Genomic DNA, 21,062 nt, shown 5'->3' on the forward strand with positions numbered 1-21,062 from the left:
GGGCCTCAGGCATGCAAGGCAAGCATGCTACCACTGAGCCACCTTCCCAGCCCCAAGTCAGTGAAACTCTTACCTCCAGTTAACCACCAGAAAACTGGAAGTAGCACTGTGACTCAGTGGTACAGCACTTGGCTTGAGCAAAAGAGCTCAGGGACAGTGCCCAGGCCCAGAGTTCAAGCCTCACAACCAACAAAAAAGAAAAAAAAAGTCTTGTCAAATGTTCCCTTGAGACAAGACTACTTGTTCTTCTCCACTTCCAGTTGAGAGGCATTGTACCATGATCTTTTACACCCTTCCATCACCTTAAGGCTAATAGACTATGAGCCAGAGCCAGGGTTCCCATAAAAGTCTCTTTCCTAAAAGGCTCATGTTGGACTGCCAGTGTCCTGAAGACAGGTTGTCAGTGTGTACTCTGGCCTGTCTATATCCTCCAATTCAAGCAGCCTTTGTTCTGCCCTTTGTAGAGAATAAATCTCTTCTGCCTTTTGCCAGGCTGCGGAGTTTACCACAATAGAGAAGGGGATCTGAGATTGATTGCTTCATAAACAAGCTTTCAGTCAGCCTCTTGTTTGTATTTCCACCTTTGTCCCACAGCCAGAAGAACATGTTGGTCCAGTCCCTGCAGCTTAAGGCCCTCCGGGCCTGCTGATATGGGAACAGAGCTCTGCCTTGACCTCCTTGCTGTCCCAGTAGCTGGCTACCAGAGTCAGTTCACTTGGTTTTGTTTTGTTTTGCCTTCTAGCTTCTAAAATTTTGTTGCTCTTATCTCCTTTCTTATTTGTTTTGTTCTGGTGGCTTTATGCCTTTTTAAAAATTACTGTACTGTTAAAGGACTTCAGAGAGATCAAAGATGAATATGTGTGTGTTTAGTCAGCTGGGACTTAACCGAAGTCTTCCCCACTTTATAATTAGAAGTATAAATATGAAGAACATGGCTACAGTGGTGGCTCCTCTTTTCCCCAAGCTGCTGAGGAAAATGAGTTTGTAAGAAGCCTCTTTGGTTCAGGCTTCAATCAAAGTAAATAGTAGCTGCATATCTTGGAAAAGATTTTATTTCCTCTGGGTCATGGATTTTCTGGCATATTTGAATTATACAGCCCCCAAGTCGACTAAACTCTGTGTAGGGTCTGTGTAGACCATTACTTAAGCGTTCACATACTTTTTCAATAGGCCCATAATGTCTTAGGTCATAGCTTTCTTTGGTTGCATTTCAGTCACTTTGATTAAGCTGAGGTATTTTCAGGTAGTAGAGACTCCTTAATGTAATCTATATTACAGTAAACTAATAACTATATTGCTTGATTTCCATTCACTCAATTCTTAAAATGTAATTTTATTGCCAGTGGTTACATAGTCTTCCTCCCCACCTAGGCATAACTATTACTGAATGGTCAGTGACACTGGGAGACAGCAATGAATCCTTACTGCTTTGAAGGCAGAGCAGGTCTGGAGAGTTTCCTAGACAAGAGATTGCATGAGGGTGTGGATTGGGTTGGGAGGGGACACAGATGAGACAAGACTAAGAGAAAAGTACAGAAGAAGTGTATGGTTGAGGTGAAGGAGAACATGGGGGACAATCTGTCTTATTTTGGCAAGAGTGTGTGGTGTCAGGTAGGCTATTGAAGCTAAGGTTGTCAGAGAAACTTAGTGCCAGCCATGGCTGGCTTGAACACCAGGGTAAATAGTTCAGACTTCCTGAAGGGCATAGAGAGCAGTGACATCTGGGAAGATTAGTGCTGTGTAACAGAGGCAGTTCAGGACGTTTGCCAATGACAAGTTGTCTGTCCTGAGAATCCCAGGTGCATAGCGTCTTTTCTTCTTGCCTTTTTTGGACCTGTTTATATATTTAATCATAACAATGACCTAATGAGATGAGCAATATTTCTGTTGCTCCCTCTGCTTTTTTCCTAATAGATGAGAAAACAGGCTTAGAGACACTGGAAAAGACTTGTTCATGGATACACATGTGGAGGTAATACTAGGTCACAGACCAGGCCAAATCTACAGATTGTCTCCACTGCCTGGATCTTGCCAGTTTGCTTACAAGCCAGTGGCTCTGTAAAGGGAGATGCCTAGTGTAGGGTTTTCCAGACAGCACAGAACTCAGACTTAAGTGATGCACTCCATACTCCAATGAGACTCAAAAAAGTAACACAGGGCAGGGTACAGAGCCTGGACCTGTTGCCTCCATCACACAGGCTATAATCTAGAACTTTGGTCCACCCTACAGGTCCAATTGTTCCAGGCAGTTTCACCAAATGCCTGGACTTTGCTGCTGCCCTGGGGAGAGAGATGGCTGTCCTAACACTGCCTCAAAGGCTTTTCATGAGAATACACAGAAAGGACAGAATTAAAGCCACTGCATGTGAAAGCATAGTTCTCTCTCTCTCTCTCTCTCTCTCTCTCTCTCTCTCTCTCTTTCTCTCTTTCTCTGTATTGATACTGAGGCTTGAATTCAGGGTCTAGATGTTGTCCCTTAGCTTTTTCACTCAGTGCTGCTGCTTTACCACTTGAACCACAGCTTCACCTCTGGCCTTTTGCTGGTAAAAGTTTCAAGGACTTTGCTGCTCAGGCTGGCTTTGAACCATGATCTTCAGATCTCAGCCTGCTGAGTAGCAGATTATGTCAGGCCTATCTGCTGTTTTTCTAACCAAGTTTTATGGTTGTTTCTGGTTTCCTGGCTTGTCATCTATAGTGTTGTTCCATTTTTCTCACTGGCCTGTGATCTGTTTTGGTCAAGGTTATATGGCTCCCTAGTCATAGTCTTTATTATGGGACATCCAGCTGCTGGGTGAATGTTTTGGACCTCAGGTGTCCTCTAAGCACTTTTTTTTTTTGGCAGTACTGCAAGTTGGAATCCAGAGCCTCAAGCTTGCAAAGCATGTACTCTGCCATGTAAGTTGTGACTCAAGTCCGTTTTGGTTATTTTTGAAATGAGATCTTGCTTTGTGTCCCAGCTGACCTAAGCTGTGAACCTCCTGTTTGTGCTTCTCCGTGTCACTGGGGATGACAGGCACATGCCACTGCCATCAGCCATCACACTTCCCTCATAGCTGGAATAGCATGTGCCTACCCAGCCATAGATTGAGATGGAGTCTTGTGAATTTTTATATCTGGTCTGGCCTTGAACCATGATCCTCCAGTCTCTCTGCCTTCCAAGTAACTAGGATTACAGACTTGAGCCACTGTAACCAGCTCTGAGCACATTTTTAAGGTATATTGGTTTTACCATTTCGTAGGAAGCCACATAAACATATACACTTACCTAACCTATACAGTTTCTCCATGTATTCCAAAAGTCAATTTTATCTGCAACTCTCATTTTCTCCTATTTGCTTGACTGCCCCAAATCTGAAATTAAATGGAGAAGAAATATATCTGGTCTGGCATGATTATACATTAGCCATGACCTTATGCTAAGTGTCTTCCAGATCTGAGCTCATTTAATCTTCCCTCTTGCTTATGGGGAGAACTCTAAAAGAGAAAAGGGAAAGGTGAATAATATGCCCAAGGCCACACTACTAACAGATCTGACTCAATGGTTTGGAAAGTCTGTGTCTGAAACTATGGTACACTCATTGCCTGGTTAAACTGGTTGTTAGAGGAGCTATGTTAAACTATACTTCTGCCTAAACTATTCACGTCACTTTGGACAAGTGATACGCTTCTTACTTTCCTCATCCTAAGTAGAAGTTGTCCTGTCTCCAGGAATAATGAAGGCCCAGTGGAATAGTTGGGGTTCTTGTGGAAGTGGGAATCCAGTAGCCTTCCAGGGCTGTGAGGCTGCATAGGCTAGAGTGATGGGATGACGTTTCTTACCCGGGGATGCAGGACTCCACAGGAGCTACCCATGTTATGGAAAGGCCAGTACTGGAGAGGAGGAGATAAAGGAGGTCATTCAGGACAGGCAGGGGGAGGGGAGCCCCGGCGGGGGGGGGGGCTTGCTTTACAGTGTGGAAGTGTAATTTCTGAAGGGTGTGTGTGTGCATGCATATATTGGGATCCAGGGACTTCCTGCAGGGTAGTTTTGTGTTCACAGAAGTCTGAGTGAGTGTGTGCAAATATGTGGGAGGGTACCTGCACTGTCAGACCTCTGCATACTTGTGAACATATATCTATATCTATATATATAACTTTAAGTTGAGGTTGAATTCACAAAACATACATCTACCCACTTGAAAGTATACAATCCAGTGGCATTTAGTACATTCATAGCATTATGTAACCACCACCTCTATCTAGCTCCAAAATATTCTCATCACCTTAACAGAAATTGTGTGCATTTTAAGGGATCTGTTCCATGCAGGCGTATCTGTGAGCAGTGTTAGGTCATCCTGATTTTGCCTGCCCACTGAGAGCCTTCCTCGTCCTCAGATGTTTGTGTTTGTTTGCCCAGTGGAGTGTGGTTCACATCTTTGGATTCCAAATGGGCTTGTTAGTCATACTTTAACTCCCCCATGCAGTTTGGCTGCCTCTCTGGCCATGGAGAAGAAGCACTATTTCAGGCTTAATCAGGGTATAGTCATCTCTCAGTATCCTCAGGGGGAAGGGGGCGAGAGTGGTTTTAGAACCTCCTCATATACTGAGATATGTGAGTGCTCAAACCTCTTATATAAAACACAACGTATTTGCATATAACCTACACACATCCTCCCATATACTTCAAATCATCTGTAGATTACTTATAAAACCTAACACAATGTAAATGCTAGGTAATAGTTGTTATTTAGGGAATAAAGTCTGTAGTGTTCAAAATTTTTTTTTTGCACATGACTATTTCTATCCACATTTTGTTAAATGTGTGGATGCAGAGATGGTGGATAAGGAGGGTTGGCTATTTACAGTTGCTAGGGTCTTCCTTTACTGCCTGTCTGCTTGTCTTCTTAATGCATTAAGAAGACATTAAAAGGACATGCGCAAGCGTATTTGTCAGTGAGAGAGAATTTAATCTCTGTAGTATAAATGTTGAAAGTGAAGGAGTGGTGGGAGGGGAGGGAAGGGAAGGGGGATCAGAGTATATCAGCTTGGTACTTGTATGGTACGAGCCAGAGATATGTGCAGGTTCTCACCTATCCCGTATATACACTGATGTGTGTGTGGATGGTGGTATCTGTGACCACAGACATCATAGCATTGTCCCACATAGAAGGTATCCTGAGCACGCTCCATGAGCTGCAGAGACTGGATCTGTAGTAGAAATCTTTACATACTGAGGTGGGTGGAAGAGAAAACAAGGGAAAGGGAGAGAGGGGAGCAGCAGCAATAAAAGTCAGAAGCTGCCTTTAAACCTGCCATGTTTAATTCTGATTGGACAATTTAGGTCACTTGCCCACCCAAGAACCAATGCCTGTGGGAGGGGCAGGGATGAAAAAAGACACACACTGATTAGCTTAATCCAGCCATGGAACTTCCATAGCCAAGTATGTGATCAGGGGCCTCCAGGCTCACGTGGCTGAGTGGAAGAAGGATGGTGGATAAACAGTCAACAATATCCTCCACTCTGAAGTAAAATAAATGTCAAGGCAATGAAAAGAAAGCTGGGAGGGGGGAAGGAATAGCAGCAGGAACTAAAATGCTGCAAATACCTCAGTGTGAGGCTGTCAGACTGCTCTGTGAGAGTGTACATCATTCAGGCAGGTGGGTTGGATCCATTGGTATGCCCAGAAAAATAGGCCTGATCACAGGAGCCAATTTGATTCCTTGCTGAAAGTGGCGATGATGATCTGAGAAATTAGCCTGTCACCTGAGAATTCAGACACCTGATCCACTTTCTTCAGCTCAGTAGCTGGCTGAAGGATGAAGGCCAGCACAGTGCATACCATCATGACCTGGTTGCAGCTTACGTTTCTGACTTTGCCTCCCTTTCTTAATTCAGTAAGAGTATAGTGTGTAGATTCTATACACCTGGCTTTGAAGACTAGTCTCCTGCCCCAGGAGAGACTTGTTGAGGATGTGGATAAAAAGGAGACACTGCCTGGTGCCAGTGGTTCACACCCATAATCCTAGCTACTCAGGAGGCTGAGATCTAAGGATTGCAATTCAAAGCAAAGCCAGCCCAGGCAGGAAAGTGTGAGACTCTTACCTCCAATAAACTACTCAGAAAAAGATGAAAGTGGTGCTGAGGGTCAAAGTGGTAGAGTGCTGACCTGGAGCACAAAGAGGTTTAGGGACAGGGCCCAGGTCCTGAGTTCAAGCCCCAGGACCACACACACACACACAAAGGAGACACTAATGTTGGTGTCATAGACTAAGGTGGAGAAGCCCTTGTGTACTTTGACAGGTAATGGAAGTGCAGAGTGTAGAGTGCTTGATTTCAATTGGGGTTTCATCTGGGATTGGTTGGATAAAGTGTGATTTCTAGACCAAAGCCTGGAAGATGAATAGGAGCCACCCAAGTAAGGAATTGTGGAGAGGGAAAGGAGCATGAGGCTTTCTGGGCGTTTGATTAGTTGGATACGTGTAGTTGGGCTCCTGCTTGATTTTTGGTGAACATTTGAGGTTAGTACGAAAGGTTTCTGCTTTGCATAGCCTGATAGGAGGTGATACCTTTTACTAAGATGGCAAACAGAAGTTGCAGATTTGAGGAGACGGAACAAGTTTAGTACAGAAATGTCTGAGATATTGTCACCCAATCAGGAGAAGGCATAAAGAGCTGGATCTGGAACTCAAGACAGAGAACTCAAGCTTAAAATTGGCCCAGCCTTGGCCCGAGGTTTCTGCCTTACTCCCCACCATGAGTACTGCTGAGCAGTACTCAGAATTGCTCAGTATTGCTCTGCCAACAGTACTCTTCACTCCGCTGCACAGATCAGAAACTGGATTATTCCTTATTTCACACATCACCCCAGCCTGAGTCTATTCCAGAACAGGTCCAGAACCTACCATGTCTCAAACTGTCAGCTGCCCCTATTTATCCAAGCCACAAATCTTTTGTCTCCTGAGTTCCAGTACTGGCTTTTCATGTATTTCTGTTTGTCTAGCTCAAAGCAGCTTAAGATGGTCTTTATAAAAAGTCAAAGTGTGTGGTCCCCTTGCTTCACCTTTTAGTGATGTTCTATGACATTCAGACTCGGATGCTCTAGGCCTCCTCCTTCCCAGGCCTCCTGCCACGCTGGACTTTGCCAGGGTCTCTCAGGGCCTCTCAGCCTGAGGTTTCTGTACATGTTGTCCTCTGCCTTGTCATTTAACCCTCCCTCAGGTCTCAGGTTGGAGGTCTTTGCTGAATGCTCTGATCAAAGTTGGGCTTCTCCGGGCTGGGAAGGTGGCTCAGTGGTAGAGCACTTGCCTTGCATGCCTGAGGCCCTGGGTTTGATTCCTTAGCACCACATAAGCAAAAAGAAAAAAACCGGAAGTGGTGCTGTGGCTCAAGTGGTAAAGTGCTAGCCTTGAGCTGAAGAGCTGAGGGACAGCGCCGAGGCTCAGAGTTCAGGCCCCACGACCAGACCCCAAAAAAACAAACAAACAAAGTTGGGCTTCTCAATTAGTCCTTCTCTCCATGCCTGGCTCTTTCCCTTCATATTGCCTATCCCTAAATCTTCATTTTGTCCAAATTTGATCTGACTCAGCATCTCAGCTACATCAGATTCAGCCCATCTTTTTATAACAAATATTCCTCTTTGACTTATCCTCAATTGAAGTCTATGGATAATACTACCTCCCTAGGCACATTTATTTATTTATTCATTCATTCATTTATTTATGTTGGTACTGGAGCATGAACATGGACCTTTGCATTCTCACTTGCCTTTTTTGTTCAAGGCTAGCAATTCTCACTTGAGCCAGTTCATTTCTGTTTTTTTGCTGGTTAATTGAAGGTAAGAGTCTCATGGATTTTTCTGCCTGGACTGGCTTTGAACTATAATCCTCAGATCTTAGCCTCCTGAGTGAGTAGTTAGGATTACAAGTGTGAGCCACCAGTACCTGGCTTCAATATATACTTTTTAAAATTTTATATTGTATATATGTTTTTATTGTAAAAATACTGTACAGAGGGGTTACAGTTACATGAGTAAGGTAATGAGTACATTTCCTATAGAGCATCCAACACATACTTTTTTTTTTTTTTTTTTTGCCAGTCATGGGGCCTGAACTCTGGGCCTGGGCGCTGTCCCTCAGCTCTTCAGCTCAAGGCGAACGCTCTACCACTGGAGCCACAGCGCCACTTCCGGCTTTTTCTGCTTATGTGGTGCTGAGGAATCGAACCCAGAGCCTCATGCTTGCAAGGCATGCACTCTACCGCTGAGCTACCTTCCCAGCCCCCCAACACATACTTTTAAACCAGTATAGTAGTATGAAGGAAAAATAAAAGGCAGAGTAATAAAACAATATTTTAGTGTTAAGTTCCTAAATTCCTAGAGCTTAATATTCCAGAAATTCCTGCACCTATAGGTAGAATTACCCGTGCATGCAGCAGCCACAAATCTTGACTAGCATAGTTGTGGTTTAGTGGTGATTCAGATACCAAGAGCAATATTTCCAGCAGCATGTGATGCTCTGATGATAAGTAGCTCCTGAAATGTTTTGGATAAAATACAATCTCTCTCCTCCAATTTAAGGAGATTACATTCCCAGAAAATTCATTAGCATCTTAGAGGCGTGGAATTATAGAAGGATTTTTCATGAATGCCTAGCAAGACAGCAGTCATGCCTAGCCCAAGACTGGTTTTCAATGGGCAGGTTGTATAGTAACTGGCTCACACCCGCAAACTATGAGTACAGCACCCCCATTCATTTTTTGTCTTTGTTTTGTTTTTGTTTTAATTTTATTGTCAAGGTAATGTACCGAGGGGTTACAGTTACATAAGAAAGGTAGTGAGTACATTTCTTTTTGAACTTGTTACCCCCTCTCTCGTTTTTTCTCCCCCTTTGCCTCTTCCCCCATCACCTCTCAGATTGCCAGCACATCTCCCAGTGTTGTATGTGTCTGGTTGAGAGCTGCTTGTCTGCTCCTCAGTTATGTGCAAAACTCCAGGAGGGAAGTTGGAGGTCTACGTTTCCCTAGTGAATACACCACACTCACTGCCTTACTGCCAGATACTTGCTGAATGAATGAATGGCTGCTGCATCCACATGAAATCTGTGCCATCAAGTTAGGAAAGAAGAGACGCTGTGGAAGTATGACCAGACATTTACCTTCGCGTTGCATGCCTGAGGCCGGCTGACCTCTGTTTTAGTGAATAAGACCTGTAATTATAGCACCAGACAATGTAGAATTTCAGCTCAAAATACTCCACAACCAGGGGAGTCACCTCACCATGCACAAAAGAAGCAGCACTGGCAGTGAAGTCGTGGCTTGTCTTTTTTTGGAAAGTCAGGCTTGTCTGCTAGGAGAGCTCAAAGCCCTTGACCAGCTCTCTTTTCTCTCAACATGTGTATGCTATATTTACTCTCCCTTCACAGATGGGGAAGGGAAGCTTGCCTGAGGGCCATTTTTAGCCAAGTCTTGATCCTCTGCCTGGTGGGGTCAGCTTAGATAAAACAGAATCCTAAGACTTGAGTTTTATCCAGGAATTTAAGCCTCCTCCCACATGAAATCTGTTACTAGGGCTGCTCACAGTGTACACAGCATGAGACACGGCAATCTGCCACTCCAGTTCCGTCCTCTGCTTTTAGGGTTGAGGAAGTGCTGGTCCTGGAAGACAAGGTAAGGACAGTTTCCTCTGCTGCTTGTCTTTCTACCTCACCAGATCACATTCCCTCTTTTTCTCAGGTTCACCTAAGCAGAAGTTAGGCATCCCAAAAGAAGGAGCAATGGAAAAAGCCCACGATCTCTCCCTAATTCCTTAATAATTGATAAATTAATGGGGGGAACCAACGTATTAGAAGTCATATGAAAGTGACAGTTTGTGAAAGTTGGAAACTAAACGTTAAGAACCAATTAAACCTGTAACAAACAAAAATAAATAAAAACATTGTAAAAAATAAAAAGGCAAGCAAGGTGCTGATGGCTCATGCTTTTGTATACTCAGGAGGCTGAAATCTGAGGTCTGTGGTTCAAAGGCAGCCTAGGCAGGAAACTCCGTGAGACTTTTTTTTTTTTATTGTGAAAATACTGTACAGAGAAGTCACAATTACATGGGCAAGATAACGAGTACATTTCTTATCAGGCATTGTTGCCTCCTCTTTGTTTCCCCTTCCCATCCCTTCCCACACTCCCCCCACCTCCCCCCACCTGATCCTCCCCCCTCCACCAAAGTTGTAAAGTTCATTTTTTTGACATTACAACTTGTACATCTCATTGTTGCAATGGGTCCACCTGTATCCCTAGTTAAAGGATTTGTTTTTGCCCTTCCCCTCCACAGATTATACCAACATCAAATACAGAGACTCCAATTAACCACCAGAAAACCAGAAGTGGCACTGTGCCTCAAGTGGTAAAGCACTCACCTTGAGCTGAAGAGCTCAGGGACAATGCCCGAGTCCAGAGTTTAAGCCCATGACTGACCAAAAATAAATAAATAAATAAAAATTAAAATAAATAAAACAAAAAGGCCAAACATGGGAAAAGTTTTTGAAAAACAATTCTTAGGAATGTATAGCGCTTAAACAAATTCCCTTTTCCAAATGTCCTTTAGTCCAGCAATAGTGGGAGGTAATAGGAGGTAGGAAGCAAATTCAGTCAAGTCAAAATTGTAAAGTCATATACCCCAGCCTCCTGAGAGCCAATTTTAAGGGGGCAAAAAGTGACCCTTTTATATCACAAGTTAAATTTAAAATTCAAAAGTGGCAAAATGACTACACAAAGAAAATGAAGTTTCAGAAGCTGCTAGTACTAAGAGTTAGCCTAGAGATAAGTTAGACAGGATGACATATTTCTTATCCTCAGGGCCTAATTTCAATTCAAGAGGACTCTTGGCCTCTGAGTGTTGGGGTGCTTCCAGAGCCATACCCAATGTCTATTTTGGGCTTCTCACTAGAAACAGATGTTTCAGATGGAGATGACCACCATGGTCTTGGCAGTGACTGAGTTGCTGCTTTATTATCCACCAAGCCTCCAGTTTTAGGGCATTCTCCCTGAATTGCCAGACATTTTTCTATATCATGAAAGTGATCAGAACCTTTTGACTTGGAAGGTTTGGGGCTTCTTTCCAGTGGCCCACCTTTCTCTCATTCTAGGTTGTTACAGAGGGACATTCATAGATGTTAATAAATGGCTATTTTTTTCTTTTTTAAATACAAGTCATCTCCTGGGGTATCTGGCAATGTAATACATGCTTACAGGACTCTCTGGTCATAGAAGCATTTATCACTGACATTGCCTGTTTTACAGAGAAACTAAGGCTCAAGAGCCTTCATAGCCTCATAAATGGCCCAATGGCCACATGGCCTCACAAATGGCTCAATGGCCTCATAAACCAAGGCCATTTGGTTGTGTGTATTCAAATCTCAAATGCCTCTTCCAAAATGTCTTTTCTTAGTGTCCCCTAATGACCATGTGTATACCACATTCTAACATATAATAATGTATTTGTATACATCTTGCCTCTCCTATCATGAACTTACAAGATCAAAGCATACATTTCAGTGTATCCCCCTTCTTTTTTTCCCTCCTCTGTCGTACTGGTTTAGACTCAAGGCCTTGAGTTTTATTTCATTGGCCAGTTGTGGGACTTGAACTCAAGTCCTGGATGCTATCCTTGAGCTCTTTCACTCAAGGCTAGTGCTCTACCACAGTAAGCCACAGCTTACTCAAGGCCTTGTATTTGCTTGGCACACATTAGATTACTTGAGCCATGCCCCCAGCTCTGATTGCTTTATGTTTAACATGCAGAGCTTTGTGAATATTGTAAAGTGTTTACAAATTAGATATCTGAATCTTGACCTAGCTTCATTTCCCAGGTGACTATAGCACCATTCTGGGTACCTAGTAGGTATTTAGTAGTGTTTCTTATGTTAAGCATTTATCTATTCACCTGCTGTAGCTTCTGCTTTTCCCTTTCCCATTGTTGCTTATGATTGTCCTTTTCGATTTCTGGCTTAAATATCCAACTCAGCTAAGCTCTTAAAAATACAACTATGCCTTCTTTTTGTACATTTGTATCCTTAGAACATCTTCCACATGGTATGATCTCAATAAATCTTGGCTGGTGACTTTCAGTGGCCAGTGTAATAGCAGAATAGGCTGACAGAGGCATCTTGTCCAATGTGAATGGTTTTACATAAAGTTTATATTTTGGATATATATTTAAAGTAGATGTCCAATTCAAAACATGTATTTAGACAAAATACATTAGAAGAGAACACCCAGGTCCACTTGAGGGGGGCAAGAATAGTGCAGAAGCGGGTAGGTTCATGGGCCCGGCAGGCTGTTGTAAGGAGTGTCTTATGGATGAGTATTGCTGTTTCTCTGTTGCTCTTGAGCACCTTTTATTTTTCCTCTCAGGGAAGATTTCTTTGGCCTCTTGTCTGTGATTCTTATCAGGTGGCAAGTATGTGATATTTTTAAGGACTATGATTGTCATCCTCTCTGGACAAGAGTGGAGAACCTAATCACCAAACTGTCGGAACACACTTTTTAAAAATTTTTATTTTTATTGTTATTATAAAGATGATATGCAGAGGGGTTACAGTTACATAAGTCAGGTAAAGAGTACATTTGTTTTTGGACAATGTCACCCCTTCCCTCGCTCTCTCCCAGTTTTTTCCTCCTGTCCCCACTCACAAATCAGAACATACTTTTAAAAACTGATACATCTAGCTATCCAGTTAAGAAGCTAAAGAACTTGCAAAAGACTGTTAACCAAACTCACCAATTTTTTTCATGGTTTTGATATTGGGCTTCTAATACATTTTTTCTCTGTTCCTGAGAGTGTTCCAGTTAAATGTTTAAATACCTACTTTTTAAATGAGAACTCAAATATCTAATTGGTGTGTTAATTAGGAGGACACTGGAGAGTTAGCTGGAAGAACTGATTTTGCTAAGTGGTCATTTAACAGTAGGGCATTTAAAAACATTTAACTTCCTTTGTGTTGTCAGATTTAAAATATAAAATGAGCTGAAACGTTCTAGTTATTTCCACCTGTTCCAATGTTTCACATAAGTTCACTCTCAAGATATGGTGTGCTGTGGGTATTAACAATTTTATATGATGTTGGCTAAGGTATGCACAGGGGATAATTTATTTTCTTTTAATTTGCTATCTATTATTAGCCTTCTAATTACTCAGGCTGGATGAAACAGAAAGGTCTCCTTCTTATAATAACTGTCAGGTATTTAGCCAGAGGTGATAAACAGAAGGAATTCATTTTAGGTAGTATAAAAGGAACATTTCTTTCCAAAGAGTTCTAAACATACTTGCTTAAAAAAAATTTTTTTTAAACCTAGTTCTTCCAGGCAGCGATGGTTCATGCCTGTAATCCTAGCTACTCAGGAGGCTGACATATGAGAATCATGGTTTGAAGACAGCTTGGGCTGAAAAGTTCGTGAAACTCAAGTCCAATAAACAACTCAGAAAAAGCAGGAAATGGTGTTGTGGCTCAAGTGGGAAAGTACTAGCCTTGAGCACAAAGAGGCTCAAGGATAGCACCCAGGTTCTGAGTTCAAGTTCCAGGACCGGCAGAAAACAAACAAAAAACAACTCATTCTTCACATGTAATTATCCTATCAAAATCTGCAATTTAACAAATGCCTAGAAATGGTCGATCTAATTGCCTTCCACGGTGTCCACATCTTGCCACTGAGGGAAGTCAGACCTGGTTCACTGTGTTTAAGAAAGGAACCTTTGTAACAGACTTAAGTGCTATGGAATAGTTGGGTTAATATTAGTAAGCATTTCTAGAGAACTTTGGATTTAACACCTTTAGATTTCTTTTTATAGCCCTCTGGAAAAAGTGTGTAGAATTCTATTTCCCTAATGAGATAAACTTGAGGTAAAATAGTCATTAAACTATCTAACTTGGTGTTCTTGAATAATCTTCCTTTGATGTTTTAAGGAATCTAAGGTTGTTGAGTTTCAAAATGACTAATTAGTGCAGTAATAATATTTCATCCTCTTTTTGTTAATCTGAAAATTATACTGCCCTCAAGAGACCTCAGTTGGTGTATTTAGACAATGTTATTTCCCAGTAAGAGTTTCTTTTCCTTTTTGTCTTTGGAGGAAGTGCCAAAGCCAGGAATGCACAGCGCTCCTGGGACCTTGCATGGATTGCAGAGGAAGCAGACTCAGCTTCCCATGGGACAAGGAGTTTATGTGAAAGCACAGAGCAAGTTCTTTCATGTGCCAAGTGCAGTGCTGAGTGCTTCAATTACATGATTTCATTTATTGCTTGGAATCCTATGGGATAGTATCCCCATTTCTGTTTCTGTGAAAATTGGAAACCTAAATATGGATGAGGACTGATTCTAATGAGAACACCTCCACTGTGCATGTGCAGGTTTGCTCTGAAGCCTAGAGCAGCTCCTTAGGATGGTGAGAGTGAGTCCAGTTTCTTAGTTGCCTGTGCACTTGCAGTTTGAATGAGGCAGTGCAGAAAGCATAGGCAAAATACCTACTCACACTACCACCAGATCAACCTGGTTTTAACATTGTAATTACTAATTCATTTTGATTGTATATATTAATGGATTTCACTGTGACTGTCCATACATGCAATTGTGCTTTGGTTTAACTACTCTCCTGTACACTCCTTCCCTAGTAATTCCTCTACTTCTTTGTTCTTTTTTTTTTAATTCTAGCTTCCATTATATGAGAGAAAATATTATATTTGTTTGTCTGGTTTATTTCACTTAACATGATGACCTCAATTCCATTCATTTTTCCTTCTTTCTTTGGCTGACTATACTCCCCTGTGCACATATCTGGTATATTTTCATCCATTCACTCATCAAGGGGCACCTACTCTGATTCCCTTCCTTTGCTATGGTGAGTAGTGCAGCAGAAAGCATAGGGTACCAGGATCTCTAGTATATGTTTGCATTGATTCCTTAGTTGTATACCCAGGAGTGGCATGGTATAGCTGGCTCCTATGGTAATTTTATGTTTAGTTTTTAAAGGAACCTCCATACTGATTGCCATAATGTCTACACTAATTTGTCTTTCTACAAGTAGAATATAAGGGTTCCTCCCTGGCCCCCACCACAATCTGGCCTGTATTTATTGTTTGTATTCTTGATGATGGTCATTCTGACTGGAATGAGATGTACTCTCAGTGTTGATTGCATTTCCCTCCTGGTGAAAAAATGTTGAGCATTTAAAAAATACGATTTACTTATTTGTACTTCTTTTGGGAAGTGTCTGCTCATATTATTTGCCCATTTATTAACTATATTACTTGTATTTTAGCCCTCTTGTAGTAACTAGGCAGGGTATAAGATGATGCACATGCATTCTAGTTGATTTTCTCCCTACTAATTTCTACACCAGGGCACAGCTTTGATGGAAACTAGTTACAAGCCTCCATTTCTAAAAAAATTTTAAAAAATCATTGTAAAACAACAGAAGGATTAGCCTGCAGAGTTGAGTCAGAGACTTTTTTTTCTTCTTGGTAGTCCTCGGGCTTGAACTCAGGGCCTGGACACTGTCCCTGAGCTTCTTTAGGTCAAGGCTAGCACTCTACTGTGTGAGCCACAGTGCCACTTTCTGATTTTTCTGTTTATGTGGTACTGAGGAATCAAACCTAGGGCTTTATGCATACTAGCCAAGTACTCTACCACTAAGCCTCATTTCCAGCCTGAGTTTGAGGCATTAATACAATGAACATTTGTATCTGTAGGTTCCATGCATGCAGATTCAACCTACTGTACATTAAAATATTTTTAGGGTGTGTATTGAGCATGTACAGAGCTCCTCCTGTAAGTCTGCAGAGGAGTTCTGGTGATTATATGTATATAAGACTTGAGTACGTAAAGATTCAGGTATTACTGGGGATTCAGAATGCATCCTCCACAAATATCAAGAGACATTTGCATGCTTGAGTTGAACATATATTAAGAAAAATGTCAGAAGATGACATGAAGGAAAATTGGTCCACAAGGGAAATGGTACTGGAGTAACTGAGTGGAAGCTGCTTTTAATATTCTCTTAGCTCCACATGTGTGCTGTTCTCACAGTGAAGTGAGTCATTGAAGAGGGGAGGTGGCCAACATCAAAATCAGTTTCCTTGAAATGGGCTGATTGTCTAGCCACAACAAAAATGGAATACTGACTTGCTTCCTTCAGTGGAATTTTAAAAAGCAGAATTTGGTGTCCCAGAAATATTCCATGCAAAACAAGACTAACTACACCCATCAGGACAGCTGTGAAGCTACAGTTTAAATCTTTGGTAACCTAATATATTCTGATGTGGAGGCATCCCCAAGACGGACTGCACGAGGAAGCTGTAGAAGAGCACACTCGCTCTGTGTGGTCTCCTTTGCGTGCAGATGAATTCACATGGACAGTTGTGGGTGTGTATACCCAGACAAAAGAACTGGAAGAACACTCAGGGAAATATTTGGGAAAGAAAATACAAGTTGGGGAAAAAAGGGAGTTTGATGGATTCACACTTAGATTTCTGTCTTTACACACACACACACACACACACACACACACACAATGAAAATTGTAGAAATACAAAGCAAAACTCACAGGTCTTAGTAAAGCTGTAGCCCTAACAGCTCTAGATTTGGATCCCAGCTCCTTATTTATGGCTGCCTGTCTTTATGTAAGTTATCTGTCTTGGTGCCTGTGATTACACAAAAGGAAAACAAAGACAAGTACACTCCTTAGGACTGTAAGGATTTCGTAATTCATATAAACATTGTCAGTGCTTGACATATAGTAAATGTTCATTATCTTAATACAAAGTCTAGTATTTAGATTTAGTTCAACTTATAGTTCTTTGCAGTGCTTTCAGTTCCAAAGGTTTCCAGCAATAGCTTTTAGTAATCACCATGTATTTTCTGATTTTGTTTTTGTTGTTTTAAAATAGTCTTGGTCTATAGCCCAAGCTGGCCTTGAACTTTGGATCTTTCTACTTCAGCCTCCTAAGTGTTAAGATTACACCACATCCTATTTTCTTAGTTTTCAAATTTTCACCCAGTGGTGTTTAGGATTTTGAAAAAGAACAGCAAAAAAGAAATGGAATTTCTGATAGCTCTTCCTAGTTGTATGAGGAGGGCCAACATTCCATTTGTAGAACTCAGGGTGCTTCTGAACTGGCCTGGTGAACATGTGACCTCACATGCATATTATTATTGGCTGTAGACATGTTCATGTAAATAATGAGATTCCCTTTTGTCCTATAGGAAGACTATGATCGTCTGAGGCCTTTATCTTACCCAATGACTGATGTCTTCCTCATATGCTTCTCTGTGGTAAATCCAGCCTCGTTTCAAAATGTGAAAGAGGAATGGGTACCCGAACTTAAGGAGTATGCACCAAATGTACCCTTTTTATTAATAGGAACTCAGGTATGTCTGCTTTGCTTTTGCCCATTGAAAAATATATTGTACAGTCTTTATTGTGGGGGGGGTAATAAATGTGGTTACCAAATGGTAAATGTTTAATCAGTTTCCAGTTAATTAATTCTACCATGATTTTGGAGAAAACAGTACCCAAAACAATTATTAACTTTACAAATTAAGTTTTTTTGTTTAATCTTTTTTTGTATGTGGGGGCTAAATGTTTTTATTTCTCTTTAAATAATTGTAATATTATGGGACATTTTTGACCTTTCTTAATTAGATTGATCTCCGAGATGACCCCAAAACATTAGCAAGACTGAATGATATGAAAGAAAAACCAATATGTGTGGAACAAGGACAAAAACTAGCAAAAGAGGTAATGGAACATTTTCAGAATTTAAAAATAAAGGTAAAGTAACAGTAGCAGTTAACACCGTGTAGTTATGTATGCCTGGCACTGTGCTAAGTGGTTTCTATGTATTATCTCACTCAATCTTTGCATTGATCCATTGAGGCAGGTTTGAGAAAAAAATGATGGCTTGGAGATACCAGGAACTAGCCCAAGGCCCTGCAGTAAAAGTGGTGGAGCATAAGCCAGACTCCAGGTCCCAGTCTCTTCCACCTATCCTACGATGCAACTGTGTGTTAATTAAAAGTCATCTGTAAGGGCTGGGAAGGTGGCTCAGTGATGGAGCGCTTGCCTTGCATGCATGAGGCCCTGGGTTCGATTCCTCAGCACTTCATAAGCAAAAAGAAAAAAAGCCGGAAGTGGCGCTGTGGTTCAAGTGGTAGAGCGCTAGTCTTGAGCTGAAGAGCTGAGGGACAAGGCCCAAGCCCAGAGTTCAGGCCCTACAACCGGACCAAAAAAAAAAAAAAAAAAGTCATCTGTAGGAAGAGATATAAGAAAGTAGGCACTAAATGGTGGTTGAGCACCATGGTTACAAATCCCAGCTAGTTGGCTGCCAGAGATCAAGAGGATCATGGTTCAAGTCCAGCCCAAGACAAAATTAGCAAAACCCACATCTTAACAAGCCAGGCCTGGTAGTGTATATCTATAACCTCAGCTATCGGTGGCATGGGAAGGAAGACTGAGGTCTGATAACTAAAGCAAAAAAAAAGGGTGGCATGGCTCAAGGAGTTGTCATTTGCTTAGTAAGTGCCACAAGTAAAAGAGAGAAGTAGATACTGAACTTTTAAGCCCTTCTCAATTACTTACACATTTGTGCTCTGTCAAAAACATGTTGTTTTCAGCTAAAACTCATGGAGTTGAGCATGGGGTGACACAGAATTACTGTTGAAATTTGTGGCTCAAAACAGAAAATGGTGGCTAGGTCTAGATGCAGACAATGTGTGCTTGTTTGTATAATTCCTCCTCAAAGCTACATCTACCTTTTGTCCTTTATTTGCCCCTAACATTATTGGGTTCTGTTTTTTAAGTGACTTTACTGTGCCTCTTGTGGAAGCAGAATCTAAATGTACAATTATGAGGAAATAGTTTTTCCAAAGTTAAAAGATAAATGGATACATTAACAAATCTGTTTAGGGTTTCTTCAACTTAATTCTGTCATCTTGAGGGAAGAAGGAATTTCTGAGTGTCACACATAGGGGTAAAAGTCATTAATGAACATCTTAATATCTTAGCTACATAAGACTCTCATATCATGTTCAATGCCAGAAATAAAATTAGGTCACATAAGAGACTTGACATCTTTAGTACACAGGAATCCTGGTTCAAATGAATGAATCAGAAAAAAGACATTGACCCCTGGAAATAAAATCACCTGAGGAAGTCAATAGGAAATATGCCTAGAATACACAGAATGAAAATAGAAATGTTGAAACTCATTTGGTGTCAAATATAAATTCAATTTCCACTCATAGAGTTGCCAAAGGAATGGAAAATGAATTATTTCCATTTTGCATGGGCAAAGGCAAATAGGCACTGTGCTATGTTGGTGGTAGTAAAACAAAAGCACTCTCGACAAGATGCTAAAGCCTTAAAATCACACACATAATGTTGATCAATCATACAACTCCTGCTTTGGAATTTAGCCTAAGAAAATTATCTGACATTGCTTTGAATACAAAGTTTGAGATCTATTTCATAGCATGTGAATGTAGTTACAGTGTAGTCTATGTGTTAAAACTGCTGAAAGTAAATTTGTTACCCAAAACACAAGTATTTGAGGTAATAAACATGCCCATTAGCTTGATTTAACCACCTCACACAGTACAGATAGCACTTCACTAAGTACCTATAAAAATACATAGTTACACCTTGTCACTTTACAAGGAAACAGTGATCAGGAATGTACTTAAAGAAATGTACTTAAAGATGCTGCATTGTTTACAAAAAACTCCCTGCGTCTATTAAACATTCATAGTAAAATATCTAGAGATGTTCATATATATCACGCAGCTTCAGGGAAGAAAGTTGTTCCAACACAATACAATCCTAGGTAAAAAGCTGGCAGCAGCATTTGACTCAGTGTAGGAAATCAAACTTGGACTCCCACAGTCTAGGTAAGGACTTGCCACTGAGCTCCCTTCTGGAAACACTTTCTTTACTTGCTTCCTTGAGCACTCTCTAGCTTCTTCTCCCCTCTAGGCCTCTCAGCTATCTTTGCATCTCCCATAGGGCCTAGGGAACTGCTGAGTCCCGTGACTTCAACTGTCTTCTACTGAAGATATCTCCCTCTAGCCTTGATTTCCTCCCTGAACTCTAGATGTGACGATTTAGTTCTTTACTCAACAAGTCCATCTGTATGGCCAAGGATCCCAAAGTCAACATGTCCTAACAAGAATTCCTAATTTTACCCTCCAAGCCTCCCCTCCCAATTACTCAAGTTCAAAACTTTGAAATCATACTTGACCTTGCTGTTTCTCTTTTACCATATACTTCCAGATCTCCCGACAAAACATACTGTTTTACCTTTGGAACAGATCCAGGATCCAAATGCTTCTTAGCTCTGGCCTGGATTATCGGATCAGCTTCTAACTCACCTCTGCTTGTCTCTGCCCATCATAGCCGGCACAGTCCACTCTCAACACAGCACTCAACACAGCATATAGCAGCCAGAGTGAGTGAGTGAGTGTGTGTGTGTGTGTGTGTGTGTGTGTGTGTGTGTGTGTGTGTGTGTATCTTACATATCAGTCCTGAGCCTTGAACTGAGGGCCTAAGTAATGCCCAGCTTTTTCATTCAAGACTGGTCCTCTAGCACTTGAGCCACAGCTTGACTTTTGGCTCTTTAATGGTTAATTAGAGATAAAAGTCTTATGGATTTTAGTGCCTAGGCTGGCTTTTAATTTTGATCTCGATCTCAGCCTCCTAAGTAGGTAGGATTACAGGTGTACGCCACTGGCTCCTGGCCAGAGTGAGGTTTTGTTTTGTTTCATTTTTGGTGGGTCATGGGGGCTGAACTCTGGGCCTGGGCATTGTCCCACAGCTCTTTAGCTCAAGGCTAGCGCCCTACCACTTGAGCCACAGTGCCACTTCTGGCTTTTTTCTGCTTATATGGTGCTGAGGAATCGAACCTAGGGCCTCATGCATGCGAGGCAAGCACTTTACCAGAGCCAACTTCCCAGCCTTAGAGTGAGTTTTAAAACACAAGCTGTCAGCTCACTCAGCCCAAAATCCTCCAGTGGGTTCCACACATGAGAGTAAAGTCCAACCCCTCCC

At 41.6% G+C, this 21,062-nt stretch overlaps 1 protein-coding gene across 1 annotated transcript in view; it reads left to right on the top strand.

The window, feature by feature from the left end:
- The window catches only part of Rhoq (ras homolog family member Q), a 42,913-nt gene that overhangs the window by 17,797 nt on the left and 4,054 nt on the right, over nucleotides 1-21,062 (top strand). The window contains exons 3-4 of the mRNA XM_013017958.1: nucleotides 17,225-17,389; nucleotides 17,664-17,759. Of these exons, the coding sequence (XP_012873412.1) occupies nucleotides 17,225-17,389; nucleotides 17,664-17,759 (261 nt within the window). The remainder of the gene's footprint in view (nucleotides 1-17,224; nucleotides 17,390-17,663; nucleotides 17,760-21,062) is intronic.

This window comes from Dipodomys ordii, unplaced genomic scaffold (assembly GCF_000151885.1).
Source record: "Dipodomys ordii isolate 6190 unplaced genomic scaffold, Dord_2.0 Scaffold37, whole genome shotgun sequence".
Lineage (NCBI taxonomy): Eukaryota > Metazoa > Chordata > Mammalia > Rodentia > Heteromyidae > Dipodomys > Dipodomys ordii.